General features: G+C 35.1%; 3 protein-coding genes across 7 annotated transcripts; 2 read left to right on the top strand and 1 right to left on the bottom strand.

Moving 5' to 3' along the window:
- Positions 1-4,817, top strand: LOC142522338 (uncharacterized). Of its 5 annotated transcripts, none has more exons than XM_075625659.1 (13): positions 1-145; positions 231-279; positions 369-458; positions 704-781; positions 860-934; positions 1,446-1,498; positions 1,942-2,092; positions 2,201-2,311; positions 2,939-3,065; positions 3,186-3,280; positions 3,655-3,793; positions 4,187-4,252; positions 4,340-4,817. In XM_075625659.1, the coding sequence occupies exons 1-13, from the start codon at positions 57-59 to the stop codon at positions 4,567-4,569; spliced, it is 1,353 nt and encodes a 450-aa protein (XP_075481774.1). In that variant the 5' UTR covers positions 1-56; the 3' UTR covers positions 4,570-4,817. The 5 variants fall into 5 exon arrangements, with proteins under 5 accessions (XP_075481774.1, XP_075481783.1, XP_075481763.1 ...); XM_075625668.1 differs by having other exon boundaries at positions 3,183-3,280; positions 4,187-4,239; XM_075625648.1 differs by having other exon boundaries at positions 3,183-3,280.
- A 118-nt stretch (positions 4,818-4,935) lies between these two features.
- Positions 4,936-8,531, bottom strand: LOC142522329 (multiple C2 domain and transmembrane region protein 10-like). Its single transcript, XM_075625636.1, has one exon. It carries the CDS (start codon positions 8,203-8,205, stop codon positions 5,149-5,151), a length of 3,057 nt encoding a protein of 1,018 aa, XP_075481751.1. The 5' UTR covers positions 8,206-8,531; the 3' UTR covers positions 4,936-5,148.
- Positions 8,532-19,318: 10,787 nt separating this feature from the next.
- Positions 19,319-20,001, top strand: LOC142537204 (uncharacterized). Its single transcript, XM_075642758.1, has one exon. The coding sequence runs from the start codon at positions 19,389-19,391 to the stop codon at positions 19,755-19,757; it is 369 nt and encodes a 122-aa protein (XP_075498873.1). The 5' UTR covers positions 19,319-19,388; the 3' UTR covers positions 19,758-20,001.
- The last annotated feature ends 768 nt before the right edge of the window (positions 20,002-20,769 follow it).

Raw genomic sequence — 20,769 nt, 5'->3', positions numbered from 1 at the left:
TATAAAACATTAGAAAGAAATTTTTTTAAAAAAAGTTTCATCCATAGCGAAAGAAAATGGCAGCAACACCAATGCCACGTTCAAATCCTTGTGTCAGCTCCCCATTCTTCCTTTCTCCTCCAAGTCGTTCCTTCTATTCTCCCAGGTGTTTGCTCAAATACTTTGATTTCAATCCAAGAATCTCCAATTTTAGTGAATTCGTAGCTCATTTGTTGTCTAAGCTTTTGCAGGTTCCAAATGTCGTCCGTTCTGCCTCCTCTCCCTGAAAATCGCGTTATTGTGAGCTACCATCGATTGCTCTCTCTTGATATTGTTGAAAATTGTTTCGTTTGTCTGTTTGATGGATTGTGTTGTGCTTGATTAAATAGTTGGGTGTCGGATCAGCGACGGTGGATTTCTTGGCGGCGGTTGCTACTTATCCACGGCCGGATGATAAGATTAGAAGCACTAGCGCCATGGTAATGTTATTGTTACGAGTATTTTGTTGCTTTTTAAATGGAAATTGATATTTGATATTCTCGAAGTGTCATTGCTCAACTAGAAAGTAGCTGACTTTTTTCCTTGTTACTGTAAAACGAGAATGCCTACGACGATGGTTTTTCTTTCCTTTGAGTTAATATTTTTATTGTCTTTGGCTGTGACCAATTCCTGCCACAACTATGTTCGTTGAACGGTTTGGTATCCTTTTGGGTTTGTTGGATAGATTCAAGGAGGTGGAAATGCAGGGAATGCATTGACTTGTACTGCTCGTTTGGGGTTAAAACCAAGGCTGATTTCCAAGGTCTCTTGCTTTCAGTTATTGCTCACCTGTTATGTTCCGGAGTTGGACAGTTTGAATGCATTTTGTTGTTGGTTTTAGGTCGCAGATGACTCTCAAGGTAAAGGAATATTGGAGGAACTAGAGGCTGATGGTGTGGATTCGTCGTTTGTTGCAGTAAGCTCTCTAGTCGCACCCTTTTAGTTTTGGGCTTCAATTACAAAATCTGGAGTTTAATGACAATTCACCTTAGTCAATAATAACTTGGAAGACTAAAACAGATGTCAACACTCAAAGAACTTGAATAATTCAGTTTCTATTGGCAAGTTTCACTCACTTCTGCAGAGTATACCTTAAAAGGGTTTTTGATGTCTGAAACTGCTCGTTATTTTACTTGTATTCACAGAGTAAAACTTTGAAGTTGTGATGGTAGCTTTGTAATCTTGCAAACAGTGTATTCCTGGATTTATGCACAAATAACACTCTTTTACTGAATCTCTATGTTCTAAAGTTTTCCATTTGTTTGGGTTGAGACTCTATTTTAAATGTGTTGGAAATTGATTTCCAAACTAAGAAAGGGAAATGTGTATCTTCTACAAGCTTTTTCTGATCATCATGGACCTGTATGGACAAAATGATTGTACAGCATCCACATAATTGCAATCTTGATTCATTCTTTTTTTCCTAGGTTTCTGAGGGGGGCAACTCACCATTCACCTATATCATTGTTGATGACCAAACGTGAGTATTTCTCCATTGTTTGCCTAGTTTATTATTTGTTGGGCCCTTTTAGGTATTCCTGTTTGTATTGCTTTGCTCGTTGAAATTCTATCTTTTTAATTTCTCTTGTAAACATATTTTAGGTTCATTTCTGATATATTTTAGCTATGTTTCAACTGTGAGATTGTCCATGACATGTCTCCTGTACAACTGTGTGATTGCTCTACTTTGATCTAAAAATCGCAGGTTTGTGGTGCTTTAAGTTAAAGTATAATTCCACTATTTTGGATTTTATAGAAGTAGTTTGTTGAAGTTAAAACCTTGATCACCGAGTACCTCCTTTAACTTTCCTTACTCTGAGTTATTACTCTTCTTCATATGGGTGTTTTTAGAAGATATTAATAATCTCATTTAAAATAATGCATTTGTGCACAAACATCATTTCATATTCCTGCGTGTTTCAGGAAAACACGCACTTGCATTCACACTCCAGGATACCCTCCCATGATTCCTGATGATTTACCAGAATCAAACTTATTAGAAGCATTGGATGGAGTAAAAATAGTTTATTTTGATGGAAGGCTGCATGAAACCGCTCTAGTTGTGGCTCAGGAGGTTATCGTAACTTGATGTTCTTTTTTACCTTTTGTGTCAGTCGTGCTTGTTAATTTAATATTTGTTTCCTTCAGAAAGAAAAAAGTACTTTCTTGATTTCCAGTGCAGGCAGCACGCAGAGGTATTCCGATTCTAATTGATGCCGAAAGGAAGAGAGAAGGGCTGGATGATCTTTTGAGTTTGTCTAGCTATGCTGTATGCTCTGCTAAATTTCCACAGGCACGCTTTATCATTCTTTTAAGGAGTATTGTTTGTATTATTTCTTTTCTACATTATTTGATACTGGCTGGTTGACAGACGGATGTGTTTCATGCCTTCACTAGCAGATTACATGATTAACATGTTGAGTTATACTATCCTCTATCTATGAAACCGATGACATATTACTGAAACAATGTTTTTTTTGTCAGTTTCCAAGTAAAGCATATAATGCTCACTTTGGCTTGTGTAGATTCGTTTCAATTCAAATTAATACTGCTGGTATATATATTACTTTGTGACTTCTTTCATGACTCCACAATTAGATTTTTAATCTGTGGCATCATGAGCATTAACTGTGACGTATCCAATGCAGGCAAGAAGCAGATATCGATTAGGTTAGGTCACATATTTTTATTTCTTTTAGGTTTCACTCCAACCTTGTGGAAAATGAGTAATTCCCTTAGAAGTACAAGCATTTTATCTGGACTGAAACATTCTGAAATGTATAACACAGGTTTGTGTGAAACCACCAAGTGAGGGATCGTGCAAGATCTTGAAATAATTATTTTTACGGATGCAATAATTTTGTTTGTAATTATATAGCAGAATGTAGGTTTTCTCTTCTCTGATTCTTTTTCCTCTCAGGCATGGACAGGTGCTCCATCTGTTCCAAGTGCCCTTGTTTCCATGCTTCTAAAGTTGCCAAATATCAAGTTCGTAGTAGTCACCATAGGGGAGGATGGGTGCATCATGCTGGAAAGGTCTGTATGTGGTATGTGACTATATTTCTTTATTCTGTCGATTACAAGTCGTTTTGTAGGTAGTGACAAATTGATCTTATCGATGATTTCTTGTGTATTTGGCTTACCTTCCGTTTAATTGTTTGCAGAAGACGTTCATTCTGAAGAAATAGATGTAGATGATGTATTGGAGACACTGAAGCAGAAAAAGGATTATGACTCTACTCTTCCAACATATGTAGCATCAGTAAATTCATTTTTCCAAAATCCTCTTTTTCTTTAGATAAACTAATTTTCAGCATTCTTTGATATTCTTGTTATCTTGTAATTGTTGCATATCATTTGGCTATCAAAGAAGCCACTCGAGCCTTCTACATAGAAGAATAATTTTTGACCCATTTGATGCCTAAGCTTTTGGTCTTCTATGGTCGTTAGGCAGTCAAGAATAAAACAAGACCACTAATGTTTTTCTGATCACCAGAAAAGTATTTTTTGCCATATGGTTACAATTGATTGTTTGTGTGTCTTAAGTAGCACCAATGAAAATTGGATGTGCGTTTCCCTTACTTTTCTGCATTAATCTTGTTCCCATGCTTTGTTTCCTTGAAATATAACTTTTAGAATGAGGCGAAACTGCGGGCAAACGGGATTGGCACTGTGTGCGGCAGGCTTCTCATAGGAACGGCTGAGAAGATTCCACCCTCAGAACTTGTTGATACCACAGGTGCTGGTGATTCGTTCATAGGAGCAGTTCTTTATGGTTAGTATCATAATATATCCTGCTGTCTTAGTTTCTACAGTTTATTATATACCATGGACCTTCATTGCATGCTTTTCTTTTATTGCTCTCCTTTTTCGCATTTTATATGCATTTATTCTCCAGTTACCTTTTCTCTTGAACTGCACTCTCCACAAAATAAAATAAAATAAACACACAACCAAAACCAAAACCAAAAAGAAGAGAAATGGCTACTCTCTGCCAATTCAATCGATTTATTCTCTCTTGATTTCTGTTGGTGGGAAATTGAATTGTTTCCTGAAAGAGTGTTAAAACCTTCGTTTTTTGTATCCAGTTGGTGATAAGTCTATCTGTTCGTTTTAGTTTTGGACCATTGATTCTGTGTTTACCTTACTGTTGGTTCCAACTTTGTAGCTCTTTGCACCAACATGGCACCAGAGAAGATGCTGCCTTTTGCCTCTCAAGTGGTTGGTTTAACTTGTTTGTTATACTATTATAGTGATAATAGTATGTCGTCTGATGACTGCAAGAAAAACAAGTTACCCAAGATTTACATCAATTTTACAGGCTGCTATTGGCTGCAGAGCCCTGGGGGCCAGAACCGGTCTTCCACAACGCACAGATTCCAGATTGACTACTTTTTTAATCTAGAGATCCCAAGTGGTGGCCGTGGTACTTATGTGGTGGTTGACTTAAAAGGAGTATCCGGTCGTCAACTTGGGCTGTTTTTTTTAGCATTCTTGACAGGGTTTTTTTGGACCGATATCCTGATATACCTGCTGGAAAACTTGCCTTAAGAATACTCTTATTTTTAAAAAAAATATATACACTCTCATTTTGTCTTATTCATGATTACAGACTTTGAATTATATTTTACCATCCAAGGAAGGTATTTATTCCTTTTTATTCTAGATCATAGACAGAAACAGCATCCAATTTCAGGAAGTAGCATTTCTTTTCGTGTTGTATATGTTGTGCACAAGCAAAAGGTAACAACTTTATGTCATGAACTTCCATATTTACAACTCCAGACATCTTTGCTTCACGATTGTGTTGAATTTATGCGTATATACGAATATATCTGTATTCACTCGTTATTTATATTGACTTCTGGGCGAATCGAACATAATGGTGAGATACAAACTCATACATACAACTGAATTTTAGTCGAACAGCTTCTGTTCTGAACAGATTACATGATTTACATCCATTCAAAGAAGCTGACAAGCAGCAAATTAGGTAACCTCTACACCAGCCTAGAATCACCAGGAAACAAACTTCGGATAAATTACAACAAAAGCCTTCCACCACCAAGATTTTCAAATTCTAGAACCTAGTCGAGCTAACTACAATAATCCTATATGAATAATTGCAGATCACAACATGCTATCCGCATTTGTAGGCAGCCTCTTGAAGAAACTAACAGCACTTGAAGGCAATTTGTTCCTGAACTTCGGTGGCCTCAGATAATACAAACCAAAGAGAGCCACCACCCATCTGATTGGAACTAGATAGAATCCAAAAGCCGCCAACAAGCAAAATATCACAAACAAGAATGTAGCTCTCGGGTCGCGCCAGCTTAGCAACGCTTGAAATCTCTCACCTTGAGTCGCCAGATCCCCAACCACAGTTTGGATCCTCCCAGCCACGCTCCTGAGTCGATCATATCTCATTCGAATAACTTCTGCACTTCTGCTAGTCGGGAAGGAATCAAATTCCTCATCTAGTTCATCTGGATGCACACTCTCAGCATTGGAGAGCCGAGTATCCATGTGAGATGGGTGCCGTGGGCGAGACCTGTAACGCCAGAGCCCCATGACAGCTAGGGTTAGCAATATGCAAGGAATTATAAGCTCGGGTACCAACACCAGTGTCATGAAAGCAATAAGAAAGAGCGTCGTGTACACAGGTTTGTGCCAGTTTCTCAAAATCTCCAGCAACCTGGTCATGGCAACAAACCAGGCCAAAACATTGGTGAGCCTGAAGAAATTTGCTTTGCTCTTTCTCATGCTCCACATCTGTGAATCATGGTCTAGCATGTACTCCACCACTTCTCTTCCCAAAGCAGGCTCCGCTCGACTGAGCCTTGAAGCCACCACATTCATCGCCTGATACCTCAAACTATCCAACTGATTCACAGACAGTGGCTGCACATAATGCATCTTTGGTAGCAGGGGCATGGTGTACATATTGAGCATGTTGAACATGTTCGCGCAAGAAAACCGTACTGCCAAATGAAGCTCTCCCATCTTTTTAACCCCAGAAGGATGCAGCATCAACAATGGGTAAGCATGTGTGTAAACTCTATCAGATTCAAGGGTAGACAACCGGATCCTAACTTTCCCAATGCGTATATCCCGGTTAGCTGTTCCAGACACCATATTCTTGTCGACCCGTGAATTGTCAAACACCCCAATGGATATCACAGTGCAAGGATCAAAGACTTCCCAAGTGTACTGTTCATTCCATTTGGGAGACAAGCTATCAACAACAGTTCTAGTTCGAACCCACTTTTGCCCATACTTCGCCACACAATAAGAATCAGTGGAACCTCCTTTGCCATCTTTGATCTTCACAGGCATAATATTGGTGGCACCCAAAATACCAACTTCAAGCACACCAATGTGGGGCTTCCATAGCTGCTTAGCGGTGGGTCGAACATCGCTGCTATACATCGTTGCCTCATCAAGGACATGGTAGCCCCCCTCGAGAGAGATTTGAAGGTGAATTCTAGATGCAAATCTCACCACAGTTTTGGTCTCATTTGGGTTGCTATATTGAGTATCCAGATTGAACCACCTAGATACCACAGGCTTGTCATCTAGCCTCCTTTCGAGCTTCGCGACTGGAAGAATCACCCTCCCTGCAACCTCCTCTCTATTTGGCATCAATCGATCCTCAACAGAGATTAACAAAAAGTCCTCAAAAGGCTCCGCTACCACAAACATCAAGTCCTCATTCCAAGAAGGATTAGAGAGACTCCTATTTGCAGCAGGGGCAGCGATTCTAGTCCTTAAAACCTGGTTCCCCACTTGAACTTTAGCAAAAAGTTCAGGATACCTCGCCATATTCATAGAGGCACCTTTGTCTCCCAACACGACATCTTGTGCTTCAATTACACCCACTCTCAAATACCAAAGTTTGGGAGACAAATAAACTTTTGACTTAATCGAACACAATCCATCCAAATGCACGTTTGCCGCCTTTGAATGCCATGCCTCGGCAAAGGCCTCGTCCGCCTGAGTTCCAAACCAAATAGACACCATAATTTCACCACATTTAGCCCTGTCTCCCTTCTTATCCTCCATTCTATACCATTGAGGTGCTAACTGACTATCCGGCGGAACCCTTTTCGGGACCTCGTTCAAATCAAACCAAACACGCCCTAAGAACTCTTCTTTGTTATTCTCCTTCACAAAAACCTCCGCCACAGAGGATTGTATGCAATCCTTCGAAAAGGCAAAAATTTGGTCCCATTCCGCATTCCCCAAAGAAACCCTCTTTGTAATCCCTTTGAAATTTCCAAGTTTCACCTCTGCCACCACTTCACCGCCACCAAATACAGAAATCTCTCTAGCCTTGACAACTTTAACATACAAATACTGCATTTGCTCCACGAGATCATAAGTTGAGCTTGTTTTATCCTTGTTAAAACCACCAAGATGTGGGCTTGTTTCCTTTAAAGCATACTCACTTAAAGGCCCTCCAACACCACCATGGACACCACCCACACCGCCATTGCCACCGAGAACGCCGCGGGGTGAGGTAGCCGGAATAACCGGACGAGGAACAGTGGTTATAACAACAGGTTTCATGTCACCCTGACCCGGCTCCACATTCTTCGAATGGGCCTGATTTTGCAAGACCGACCCCATTCTACCATGTTCTTGGCCCAGTCCCACACCCATTTGCTTAGGCACCACCAAGTTCCCGCTCTGCTGCTGCATTTTCTTGCTTTTCTTGGAAACCCCACCACCGGGAACCGCCGCCCCATTCCCACCACCACTACCGCCGTTAACAACCTGTTTAACCTCTACTTTAGAAGAAAGATAAAGCTTCAAACTAATCTCACCCCTCACATGCGAGAAAAGACTTCTTTTATCCAGCGTATAAAGCTGAGCCACTTCTTCACCTTCTCTGGCTATACTCGACCCCGAAACCCTCACTTTTCCCAAGAAATTCCTACTGTTATTCGACCTCCTCTCGTTGAAAACGTTCACTTCTATCGTTCGGTACGGGAGGTCTGCAACGTCGTTTACATGAAACACGAGCTTCTCATTCCAAACCGGGTTCAGGTCCCTGTACTTCACCTGCGTCTTCTGTCTCTGGTTCTCAAACTCCGCCTCCACGAACGGCGAAGAAGACCCCTCGCCGTCTTTGGGCATCAGATTGTGCGCCCCCACCACCTCCACCACCAGCCTTTCCTTATTCATGCTTCTTTGAGATGATAAAGAAGAGACGTTGTATGATGAAGTATAAACGATTGTTTAAACAGAGACAGACAAAGATGAAGAATGGAGTTCTAGTGAAATCTTTTGAAGAGAAAACGTTAATACGAGATTTTTAAGGAGAAAGAGGGGTGAGGCAGAGAATTGGATTGTTGGATTTTGTGTAATAACAGCAGTGACTGAAGAAAATTTGAAAGAACACAGCTCACTTACCTATGCATGAATTCGTGGTGTTAACCACGCGCCATTAATGCTGATGCTGATAATCTATCTGGATTTTTTGCATGCATAATCTGATGTGCTATTGGACAATTGCTTGGAATAAATTTTTTCTTTTTTATTTGATAATATATATAAATGACTTGGATTTTATGTATCATATGACAAAAGAAAATTAATTAAAGGTGATATTCGAAATATACAATAGTAATTTGTTGGATTATCCATGTTTTTAATTTTGTGTTAAAATATTATGAGAATTAATTAAAGGTGATATTTGAAATATACAATAGTAATATGTTGGATTATCCATGTTTTTAATTGTGTTAAAATATAATGTCATAATAAAATTGTTTGATTGGCATAAAAATGTTGAATTTAAACCATCTATACTATATCTAAACTATATTATTAAGTGTGAGGACATGATAATAACTACCTAGAGAGGACACCAAATTTTTTTTTCCAATTTTACCCTTATATGATACTAATGTTACACTTTTGTTTTTTGTTTTTTGTTTTATTTCAACACACACTTTTATTTTTATTTTATTTCAACCATTCAAATATCAATTTAGTCCCTCCATAATTTGTCAAATTTCACTTTAATCCATCGATAATCACAAAAAAGATTGTACACACGCATCGCGTGTTCAGAGTAACTAGTAATAATAATGTAAGAGAGTCCTGGAATAAGATTATCTCATGAGCTGTAAATTATAATAACGTTAGTAGCAACGAATTTATTACTGATGTTTTGCTTTTAGTGAAGATCTATTTAATATGTGTTTTGGGGAAATAGAAAGTTTTTTCCAACGCATATTTTTTAAACTATATAGTTACATTATGGAGTACGAAATTAATTGACTTTTCCCTTGGAAACAAAGATTAATTTAAAAAGTATATCGTTGAAGTATGAAGCTAAAATCTGCACAAAAATGGTAAGAGACAGGCAATCAGCTTTAATACTCAAAATAATTATCCTTCCTTTTAAACCATAAATTTATTGGAGTTTTAAAATCTGATATAAAAATTTGAATTTCACTATGAAGGAAGTGGATTTGGTAATCGACATTTATATCATATGGTGGATTGATTAAAATTTAAATCTTCATATTTCAATTTTTTTTCCTTTTACTTTTTCTCTCCAATTGCACTATTTAAGCTTTTACCCAAAAAAAAAAAAAAACATAACCACGAGTAAAACTAATAAACTATCATTCGATATATATATATATATAATATAAAATTGATATTATCAATCAACGAATATCTCTTTACTTATATTTCATCACATCACTCATCCGCAACCTTAATATTATAAGTGGGATTGATTTTGATATTTGAAAATCGAATAAATAAATTATGTAAATTTTAAAATATATTTAAGCCTTTGACTAAGAAAAGAAGTCAAAAGGAGGTATGCTTCACTTGAAGGGAGCAGATTGTCGTTTACGGCCGTGATTCGACGCGCAAACATGTCGCGTCGTGGGTTAACTGGAGCGCGTGGTGCAGAGGACCCGGAACAAAAATCTCTTTGCCCGAGGCCCCAATATTGATTCGGGTCGGGTGGGAATGTTGGCTATCCACACTTCCTAGGCGCGTGAAACACGGGATATGTGGAATATAGCTGTCTGCGATTGGAATTTAAGAACACGCCTGTCAGCGTAAGGAGCTGTTTTTAATGCTCACTCGCTGCACCGGGCGAGCGTCATTGACGCGCCCTCTCAAGGAAATTTTGCATGGCTCATTTTTCGATACGGTTAACGTTCCCTCAAAACTTCATAAAATCCAAAATATGCCGAGGAAGGAAGAGCAACTCTCCACCCAATGTCCACTCTACAGGAAGAAATAAAATATGTGGTACATGAATTAACTACTCCACTCCAACGGATAAGTATTATACATGTGTACATATCGGGTTTCTCAATAGCACATTTGTCAAAAGTTTCGAGTGAGATTTTGTACCCGAAACACGCAAAAAAAATATGACAAGAATGTCATTCAAAACTTGATCCAAAAATCATTGTTGTTAAAGAAGTTGATTACAAAAAATACTAGTTTGAAAGACTCGTTGGAATTGATCCGCAACGAAAATTACAGGACAACTATATTGGACATCCCTAAAAATTCAACAACAAGCATAATGTATTAACTAATTTCATAAATTCTTACAATAAAGTGCATCACTAGGGCTAGGAAAGCAATGAAAGATGTGTGTCATGATCTTCTTAATCGTCTAGCCCAAATCTGGTATCTCATTCTCAAAGAGAGCATGGTTTCTTAAGCTCCATACTTGATATTTTTCTTATGAGATATGTGCTTAGAGACCTCAATCATTGCTATTTATAGGCATCTCATACCATCGATGAGTTATTGCGGGAGCCGAGAGTCAAAAGAAGAAGTATGTGCGCATCTCAATTTTCTAAAGCTGAGGCTGGCTACGCATGTTTTGTCAAAAATTGTTGGCAATAGCTGTCGTCATTTCCTACACATCTGTTTTTCTTCTGATATGTGTCACTTTTTCTTACATACAAATCATATCTCAAGCAATTGGTAGATGTTTTGTCAGCCATACAAACTTCCCGCAGAAGGTGTGAATGATATTAATGATGCAAATCGGTATTGGTAAAACCGATAACCAAAATCATTCCGCACCTTACACAACTGGTCTGATAAGTTTTAGATTCACATCATATGATAGAGAATGCCTCAATCAAGAGTTAATCTTTGCAGCAATCACATCAACAAGCAAGTGATATTTCGAGGATCTCAGTTGCCTCGCAACCAACTGGAACACCAAGGTATCGGAAGAGCCCTAGCTAGGTAAGAACTCAGTCAGTTCCAGTATCTCTTTTCTCACATTTAACAAATATTATTGTAGTATCAATATTTTTTACACAAAAAAATATTTAATACAAATTAATTTTAATATATATGTGCGTACCACATGTCAAAAATAACTAATATATAATGACCTGCATGGTAGAATGGCTTCGGTTTTGGGCGAAGTCTCACACTTGGCTTTTCTTAAACAAATATGTTGGGCCAGCTCTTATTTTTTTGGCAAATCGATTATAGGTTTATAAATAGAATGATAAATATATATATATGTACGTATGTATAAATAGAATGCATAAAAAAACGCGAAGGTAAACTGCGAAGTGTATCTACCCCGAGAAAACGACCTTTTCAGTCGTCACTTTCATCCCACATTAGCCATAATTGAAAAGGGAAACAAGGAAAGGAATTGCAGTGACTCTTTTTTTATTTAATATTTTCTTTAAACAACTATTTCTGATTTGTTCGGTTGCATATCTTTTTATATATTATTATCATTAGTAAGAAAACATTTATGATTTACCCAAAATGGCCATATATATATATATATATATATATATATAATGGTACACCTTATATGTGTTATAAATGTAATGAATTTTTAATTTATATAACAATGCCATATTTTAAGTCGTGTAATTTTCATTAAATCAATTATAGTTACGTGACTATGTTTTGACAATTAATTTAATTATTTTAATCAAAATAATGTAATTAAATATTCAATATCATTATTACATTTTTTTAATTCCGTGGTTAATGAATCATTTGTGGCGTTTTTTCTTTAAAAAAAATTAGGCGTGCACGTGTTTTTAATAATGACATTGGTAATTTAATTGCATAATTTTTGACGAAAATGACTAAAATTAATTATCATAACATAGTTACATGATTATAATTGTTTAAAAAAGATACAAAGTGTTGTACTTTTTATGTACAAGTTGGGAGATTCTAGAGTTTCACACTCTATTTATCTTCTATATACACCTATATGATTCAAGACTACTTTTCAAATGGGCCCAATACAAAATTGCTTTCTCTGGAGGCGGCCCATATTAAGGAACTTACTCGGGCTTCTAATGTCATCGAGATATTATTAAAGCCCAATCAGTATTATTTCTACCGGGGTCGTTTGATTTGGTGTTATTTGCATTTTCACCCTCTACACAAGTTTTGTATTTTCACTTACTCCTCAAATATTTTGCTTTGTTTTTGTAGATTGCCCACTTGATACGACCCACATTTTGTTTTTTGACGCTAATATTTATTTTTCCAGTTTTACCTTGATAGCCTTACTTTTTTTTCATCTAATAACGATTTCCATATTTTTTAGTTATATTGGATAAATCTTATTTATTCATGGAAATATCTAGTTAAGAATATTAAAAAACGAAAATATTTGGTTTTTAAAAACAGATCTGGAGCACTTATTTATGGATAATAACAATTAGATTACATTTGATATTTAATGTCAAATAAATTACATATTAAGTTTTTAAATTTTTTTCCTTTTTCAAGTTGAAGGAAAAGTTTGTTATATTCGTGCTTCGGATATGATACGATACGATACAGAACTCGATATTCTAGTATCAATGAGCTTATAAGCCATCGGTCGATAGATAACCGATCAATACACGATTATTTTGATAATATTTTCTTCTAAATATGGAAAAAATAACATATAATTGTCATTTGCTCATTTTCACTAGTTAAAACCCACAAACACAAGCCATGCATGCGCAAGTATACTTTGGATTCAATGGAAAACTCACGTTGACCAACGACATTACCATAAAGTAATTATTTATTTGAAACCCGATATTTGCGAATTTTGGTTGCAATAGCAACCAGGAGGAGACAACGGGTCCGGAGCGTCGATACACGCGCCGCCCTTTGTATATCCCCCCAATCCAGGCAAGTTTGATTGCAGTGCTGGAGTTTAGCACACGGACCTATATATGTTCCCCCTCCGTTTTTTGCCCCTATCACACGAATTTAATATTTAAAAAAAAAAAACAATGAAATTTTTTAAATAAAAGAAATAATTGATTAAGAATGATGTTTTATTCGTTACCTAGAACCTCATCTTCGATATTCGAGTTCGAGATCGAAAACGATGCTGTTGCAAAACAAAAGAGAAGCCCAAGAATCAGATAACTTGTAAAAAAACAGTCATTTTGATAATCTTGTTATAATTTTCAGTTGTTAATTCTTAATATGATTTGTTCCCCAAGTTTTCCACTTACTCTATTTATAATGAATCATGTCAAAAAATTTATGGTCAATAGCTATTGATTTTTACCTTGATTGCCACAATTTATAACTATTATATCAATATCTATTAGACAAGATTTGGAATTTTGGAGCACTTGTTTTCAATAATTACTCTAAAAAGAATTAAATAGATATTACTTTGACTTTAATTGATAAAATTAGTTGTGTTGGGTTGATTTCATTAATTTTTGGAAAATAAAATTAAATATATTGAAAATAATCGAATCTCGTTTTCCGAATCCCCTCCATATTTAAAATTTTTTATTAACAAGCTAGCTTTTTACAAAATCATATAATCCAAACGTCTACTAATTTTTTATATCAAAAAATCCATATTTTTTATATATGGGGCCGGAGCGTCGACACACGCGCCCCCGTTTTAAAATTCATGCTGAATGCAAGTTCGGTAGCAATCTCGGAATCTAAAGCATGGACCTATATACACACCTGCTCTTGATCATGTTTCTCTTCTGTTCCACAAATTTAATGCAAGAAATCATGTTTTCTTTTTTTTAAAAAAAATGAAATACTTAATTAAAATTAAGTTTATTAGTTACCGGAACCACGATTTTAAATATTCGAGCTCGAGATCGAAAGCGAGGTTTTTGCCAAACAAAGGAGAAACCCCAGAATGAGAGGTTTCCTGAAATATTAATGGGTCATTATATAATTGTATATTTGTCATACGCTAATGCTTGTCCACATACACTATTTATACTAATTATTTTTTAGTTGCTATTGATTTTTTAGCCGTGATTTTTCAGTCATATTGAGCAGTAAATCTCCTTAATCTTATGAAATATAGGTTTTTTGAAGAGGAAAATATCTATTTTAAGAACATTTTTCAATGACCTGATTTGTTTTCCATAAACAGATTTGAAGCACATTTAATTCTATACTACTTTTCATTTATTTGTTTTTAAAAATAAAATTTTCATTTAATCTTTTTCTAAAAATAGAAACCTGATTTTCGAACAAACATAAATTTAAAAAGTAAAATTTCTATAAATTAATACTCCCTAAATTAATTTATGTAAAATAATATTTGACAAAAAACTTGTGTGAAACACTCTCACAGATCGTATTTTGTAAGACGGATCTCTTATTTGGATCATCCATGAAAAAATATTACTTTTTATGCTAAAAATATTACTTTATATTGTGAATATCGGTAAGTTTGACCCGTCTCACAGATAAAGATTTGTGAGACTGTCTCACAAAAGACCTACTCATAATATTTTTTCTTGATCCTGACTTGGACCAATTTGCTAAATTAATAATTTCAATAATTTATAAGACAATAATTTTTCTTAAGAACCTTTTACATAAAAATATATGGTCCCACTAAAATCACACACACGTTTCTACATCAATAAAATTCCAAGGTCCAAATATTATTAAATCATAAATATTTTATTTCATTACTGTTCTCAATGAACCCCATATGTTTAGGAATAAGTCTGGATCCTACTAGGACCGTCCTAATATAAATAATTATAATTTGGAACCCAATCTTTAAGTGTTTTCTCAAAATCATCTTTCTTTAAACATCTTTTTTAAAAAATATAGGAGAGACAAAATTATATGATTTTATTAATATTTATAAAGAAAAATTTACTAACATGTAAATAATAAAAAAGACAGAGGAGACGTCGTTTGTATGCCACAACTGAGAGTAGTCTTTTTTTTTTTTAGTTGAGGGAAGAGTCTTTTATACTTAAAAGATGAAATTTTGATGGCAGATGAACTATAGCTTATATATAAATGAATAATTTTTTTTAGTAACTTACAAGTTAATTTTTTTATTAATCCAGCACATAATTTTCAAAATCTTAATGTCGTTCTATATCGTCATAATTTTAAAGATTGATTGTTCAAATTGTACAAAATCAAGAGGAAAATAATTCATCGGTCGATATGTAAAGTACCCAATTTATTTGATAATATTTTCTTCTAAATATGGAAAAATAACATATAATTGTCATTTGCTCCTTTTCACTAATTAAACCCACAAACACAAGCCATGTAAGTATACTTTGGATTCAATGGGAAATCAACGTTGACCAACGACGACATTACCATAAAGCTACTATTTATTTGAAACCCAATATTTGCTAATTTTTGTTGCAATAGCAACCAGGAGGAGACAACGGGTCGGGAGCGTCGATACACGCGCCGCCCTTTGTATATCCCCTATCATGGCAAGCTTGATTGCAGTACCGGAGTTTAGCACACGGACCTATATATGTTCCCCCCCCGTTTTTAGCTCCTGTCACACGAATTTAATATATAAAAAAACAATGAATTTTTAAAAATAAATGAAATAATTGATTGAGAATGATGCTTTATTCATTACCTAGAACCTCATCTTCGATATTCGAGTTCGATATCGAAAGCGATGCTGTTGCAAAACAAAAGAGAAGCCCAAGAATCAGATAACTTGTAAAAAAACGAGTCATTTTGATAATCTTGTTATAATTTTCAGTTGTTAATTCTTAATATGATTTGTTCCCCAAGTTTTCCACTTACACTATTTATACTGAATTATGTCAAAAATATATGGTCAGTATCTATTGATTTTGACCTTGATTGCCACAATTTATAACTAATTATATCAATATCTATCAGGTTTTTAGCAAACAGATTTGAAATTTTGGAGCACTTGTTTTCAATATTTACTCTAAAATTTAGAATTAGATAGATATTGCTTTGAGTTTAATTGATAAAATTAGTTGTGTTGGGTTGATTTCATTAATTTTTGGAAAATAAAATTAAATATATTGAAAATAATCGCATCTCGTTTCCCGAATCCCCTCCATATTTAAAAAATTTTATTAACAAGGTAGCTTTTACAAAATCATATAATCCAAACGTCTACTAATTTTTTATATCAAAAAATCCAAATTTTACAAAATATTAATAATTTTTTTCTGGAAAATTCCATACATAAAAATATTTTGATTGAAGAAAAAGTTTAGTTGTTTGACAAAATTCTTCCTAGTTAGCCATCCGATAATAAGTCATTTTTATTATTATACTTTTCAATTACGAATGCTAACTATATTGATCCACATTTTCCCATATATATATAATAAAAATTGTCTTTCATCATTTTTCCAATATATTATATTTCCGTATCAGTTTTTTTTATGTGTTAATCAATTGTTCCCAAAGTTTTGTTTTGTTTTGGGAACATTAATTGATTAACACATAAAAAAGCTGATGCTTAATCAATTGTTCCCAAAGTTTTCCACATACACTATTTATACTAAATTATTCTTTAGTTGCTATTGATTTTTTAGCCATGATTTTTCAGTTATATTGGGCAGTAAATCTCCTTCATTTTTTGAAATATAGGTTTTTTGAAGAAGAAAATATCTAATTTAAGAACATTTTTCAATGACCTGATTTGTTTTCCATAAACAGATTTGAAGCACATTTCTATACTATTTTTCATTTATTGGTTTTTAAAAATAAAATTTTCATTTAATCTTTTTCTAAAAATAGAAACCTGGTTTTCGAACAAACATAAATTTAAAAAGTAAAATAAATTAATACTCCCTAAATTAATTTATGTAAAATAATATTTTTTCTTGATCCTGACTTGGACCAATTTGCTAAATTAATAATTTCAATAATTTATAAGACAATAATTTTTCTTAAGAACCTTTACATAAAAATCTATGGTTCCACTGCTTTGTGGGAGTCTTTTTTCTTTCTAATGGAAATTAGACCATCAACTAGCCCTTATATTCGAGCTTAGAGAAATTAATTGAATTTTTTATACCTGAAAGGTGTTCTGTTGCAGGGCCGGAATCGGGATTTCATTTTGGGGGTCTGAACTTTATCTGGAAGAATGCATCGATAAGAAATTAATAGATCAAGGATTTTCATTATTTTAAAATCAACATTTTAGTATCTTAATTTATCTATCTTTTAACCTTTTGCTTCTTTTTTTTTATATAACTATTTTTTTATATATAGAAGATAACTAGTTTTTATTTTGAGAAACGATCGTGGTAACATTTGGTCCGGTAAATGAATAATTTTTTTTTAATAACTTACAAGTCAATTTTTTTGTAATATTTTATTAATCCAGCACATAATTTTCAAAATCTTAATGTCGTTCTACATCGTCATAATTTTAAAGATTGATTGTTCAAATTGTACAAAATCAAGAGGAAAATATGTATTGAAGGCTTTAATTGAACCCCACTTATGTGAAAATTTGTCTGTTTTAGAGTTAAATACTAATCAATTTAACATAACAAAAACTATATTTATTATAAGACAAAGTTGTAGTAGTAAAAATTAAACTATTTTATTTTATTTTTTTTATAAAACAATTAATTATAATATGTTCAATTTCAGTCTTAATTTTCGAACTTTAAGTTGGGAAAATTAGGAATTTATGAAACTTGCCAACATCTTAACTGTATTGTCCGATTTCTGACATCGCATTTAGTTTTTTTTAGGACAAAAATACAGATGGTGGGATGGAAGAATTAAGACTCGAAGTGAAAAGAGCATCCAAAGACTCAGACAAGACTACTCCGCACATGTATAAGAAAATTGATAATGCTTCATTGAATATGTATATATCAAAATATAGTTGAAATACTTGAACTTAAATATAGTAAGCTATTGTCATCTTCCTCTTATAGTTGTGTATATAAATCAAAATTGTACGTACGTATATGTGTATCTATATATATATATATATATATATATATATATGTGTGTGTGTGTGCACGTAATTCTCTTTCAAATAATCGATCAGCCTGCAAGCGATTAATTACTCAATTTGGCGATGGCCACTTGGCTGGCAGGTGGCCGGCCATGCATGGTGAGTTCCTGCAAGCATATTATTATTACTGATTTGCAAATAAATAACTATGAATAATGCATGGATACGTGTCTTCGTATGTGGGAATTCAAAATCTTGACCAATCCACGTATTATTCTTAAAAAATGAAATAAATACATATTTTTTACTGACAAAATAGAGCAGGCAACTCACCCGTCAGCAATAAGGATTTATTATATGAGTATTTTTAACCTGTTGAGTTACAAAGTACATTTAAAATGATACTATTATCTCAAATTTTTTTTAAAATAAAATATAAGAATAAATTTGTAATATCAAACGCAATTATATATATAACAATTTTCTTATTACACGCCTATAATAGCAGCAATATGGGCAAATGGACAAGTCATGTGCATACACTAAATTCTGTATATGCTAAATATGTAAACGTCCTCATCAACATAATTAGGTGTTCGTACAATTAGTGGTCTTCAATCTAGCTAGTCTCGCTACTTTTGTATTAAATTTTTTTTCCCGAAATAATTTAGATCAGAATATGTATCAAGTAGTTAATTCATATATAGAACGTCATTAATCGACGGCCGAGGAGCCCGAATACGATCTCGAGTAGACGATTTAAATTATTTGAGAACTTGGAGTACGACGATGGAATGAGAGATGAAATAAGAAGATCAGATGATCGAATATGAGGTAGTCATGATGAAGTGGTCTTGATCCTTGGGTTTGACCGGGCTAACCCTCCGTTTCAGGGTTTATCCGTGCATGCATTGAGGAGCTGGTTAAATGCCCCCAGACCCCAGTCCCCTACAAGGGAAATGGAGAAGTAAACATGAAAACACAAAATCCATGAAATCTTTGCATTAAATTCCATGCATTCATTTCTCCCAACTGCTTCCTGTACCCTTAGTCCCGTCATTGTATTTAAAGAGGGCGACCTTGTACATCTTTCTCAAGTGGAGAGCTCGGAAAGTACGGGTCACTGGAGAAATATAGGGAGAATATAATGGCGAGGTGGGGTTTCGTGTTTCTTGTAGCTCTTGCTGTGGGCGTTGCAGCAGCAAGGGTTTTACCTGGTGACATTGATGGCCTTAATGATCAAAAGAACTTTGTCTCCTTCGGTGGAGTGGGTGGCTACAGCGGCATTGGGGCTAATGGAATACCGTACGGTGGTTTTGGCGGCGGAGCAGGAACAGGAGGCGGGTTTGGGGGAGTTAACGGATTTTCTGGCGTTGTTGGTTACATTGGGACAGGAGGCGGAGGTCTCGGTGGAGTCGGAGGCGGTGGTCTTGGTGGAGTAGGTGGAACCGGTGGATTGGGTGGATTTGGCGGCGGCATCGGCGGCGGCGGCGGCGGCGTCCTTCCACATCCTTGAAGTCGTCTAATGCTACATATAACCTGAGTGAATGCTTGGTGCATGTTGGCGTCGTATGTTTAACGTATTTATTTTAATATGGTGGCGATTTTCAACTTTTTATTTGGCTGTTATGCTTGTTAATCGTGTCTTTGGTGGTTTTCTAAAGTTTTATTCCAAGTCTTTACAAAAAATTATAGGGTTGTATTTAATATCGTGTAATTATTAAACCCTTTATTACATGAAGATATTTACTATTTTGTTATTGGTTTAGTATTTAAAAATATGTTTAATATAACTTTTATCCCATGATAGGACACGAAAGATCTAAATTATACAATACAATATTTACAGAATTTGAATAAGAATATAAAATGGCAATAATAAATGCTTAAAGCAGTTAAAGAAAAGATCCATAAAAAAAGGAAATCCTACCTTAGGCCCGAGCGATAAAAGTGCCGGTTATCTAAGCCATTATATTTAGATGGCCTAGACGAAGCAGTCTGTTCTCGCCTATCGAGCGAGGAAACAAAGTTCACCACTTACTACGTTCTTTTGTTTAGTAATGAGATAGAGCGTTCTGTCAATACCGTTGTCGCCCATCTCCCTCAAGGCCCTACTGCCGGGAAAACCGCCCGTTCTCGCCCATGGGCTTATTTACTCCCCCGTAGCCATGAACTTACCAATCGTAGGGCCTTGAGGGAGATGGGCGAGACTCATTTTAGCTCGGGGTTTTTTTTTAAAGACACTTTTCCGATCTTTTCGGCTGTTTCCGGAGCTACGACACTGAAGATGAACGAAGTGACTCTGAAGAACGATGGCTCCATACTGGGTTAGGATTCAGGCAATGGTCGGCTCGGTTAGGAATCAGTCTAAAGAGAGTTCCTGAGTTAAATGAGAAAGGGCGTGCAAGACCCGACAGGGCCGGACCACCCTCAAAAGAGAAGTGCCGGTTATCTAAGCCATTATATTTAGCATCGGGCTCCTTACCTAAGGATCCCTTCTGCCTTCTCCTACAATCAGTAGGGAACAA

Source organism: Primulina tabacum, chromosome 2 (genome assembly GCF_025594145.1).
Source record: "Primulina tabacum isolate GXHZ01 chromosome 2, ASM2559414v2, whole genome shotgun sequence".
In the NCBI taxonomy this organism is placed as follows: Eukaryota; Viridiplantae; Streptophyta; class Magnoliopsida; order Lamiales; family Gesneriaceae; genus Primulina; species Primulina tabacum.
The sequence above is the reverse complement of the archived record's forward strand: the minus strand, read 5'-3'. Positions and strand labels throughout refer to the sequence as shown.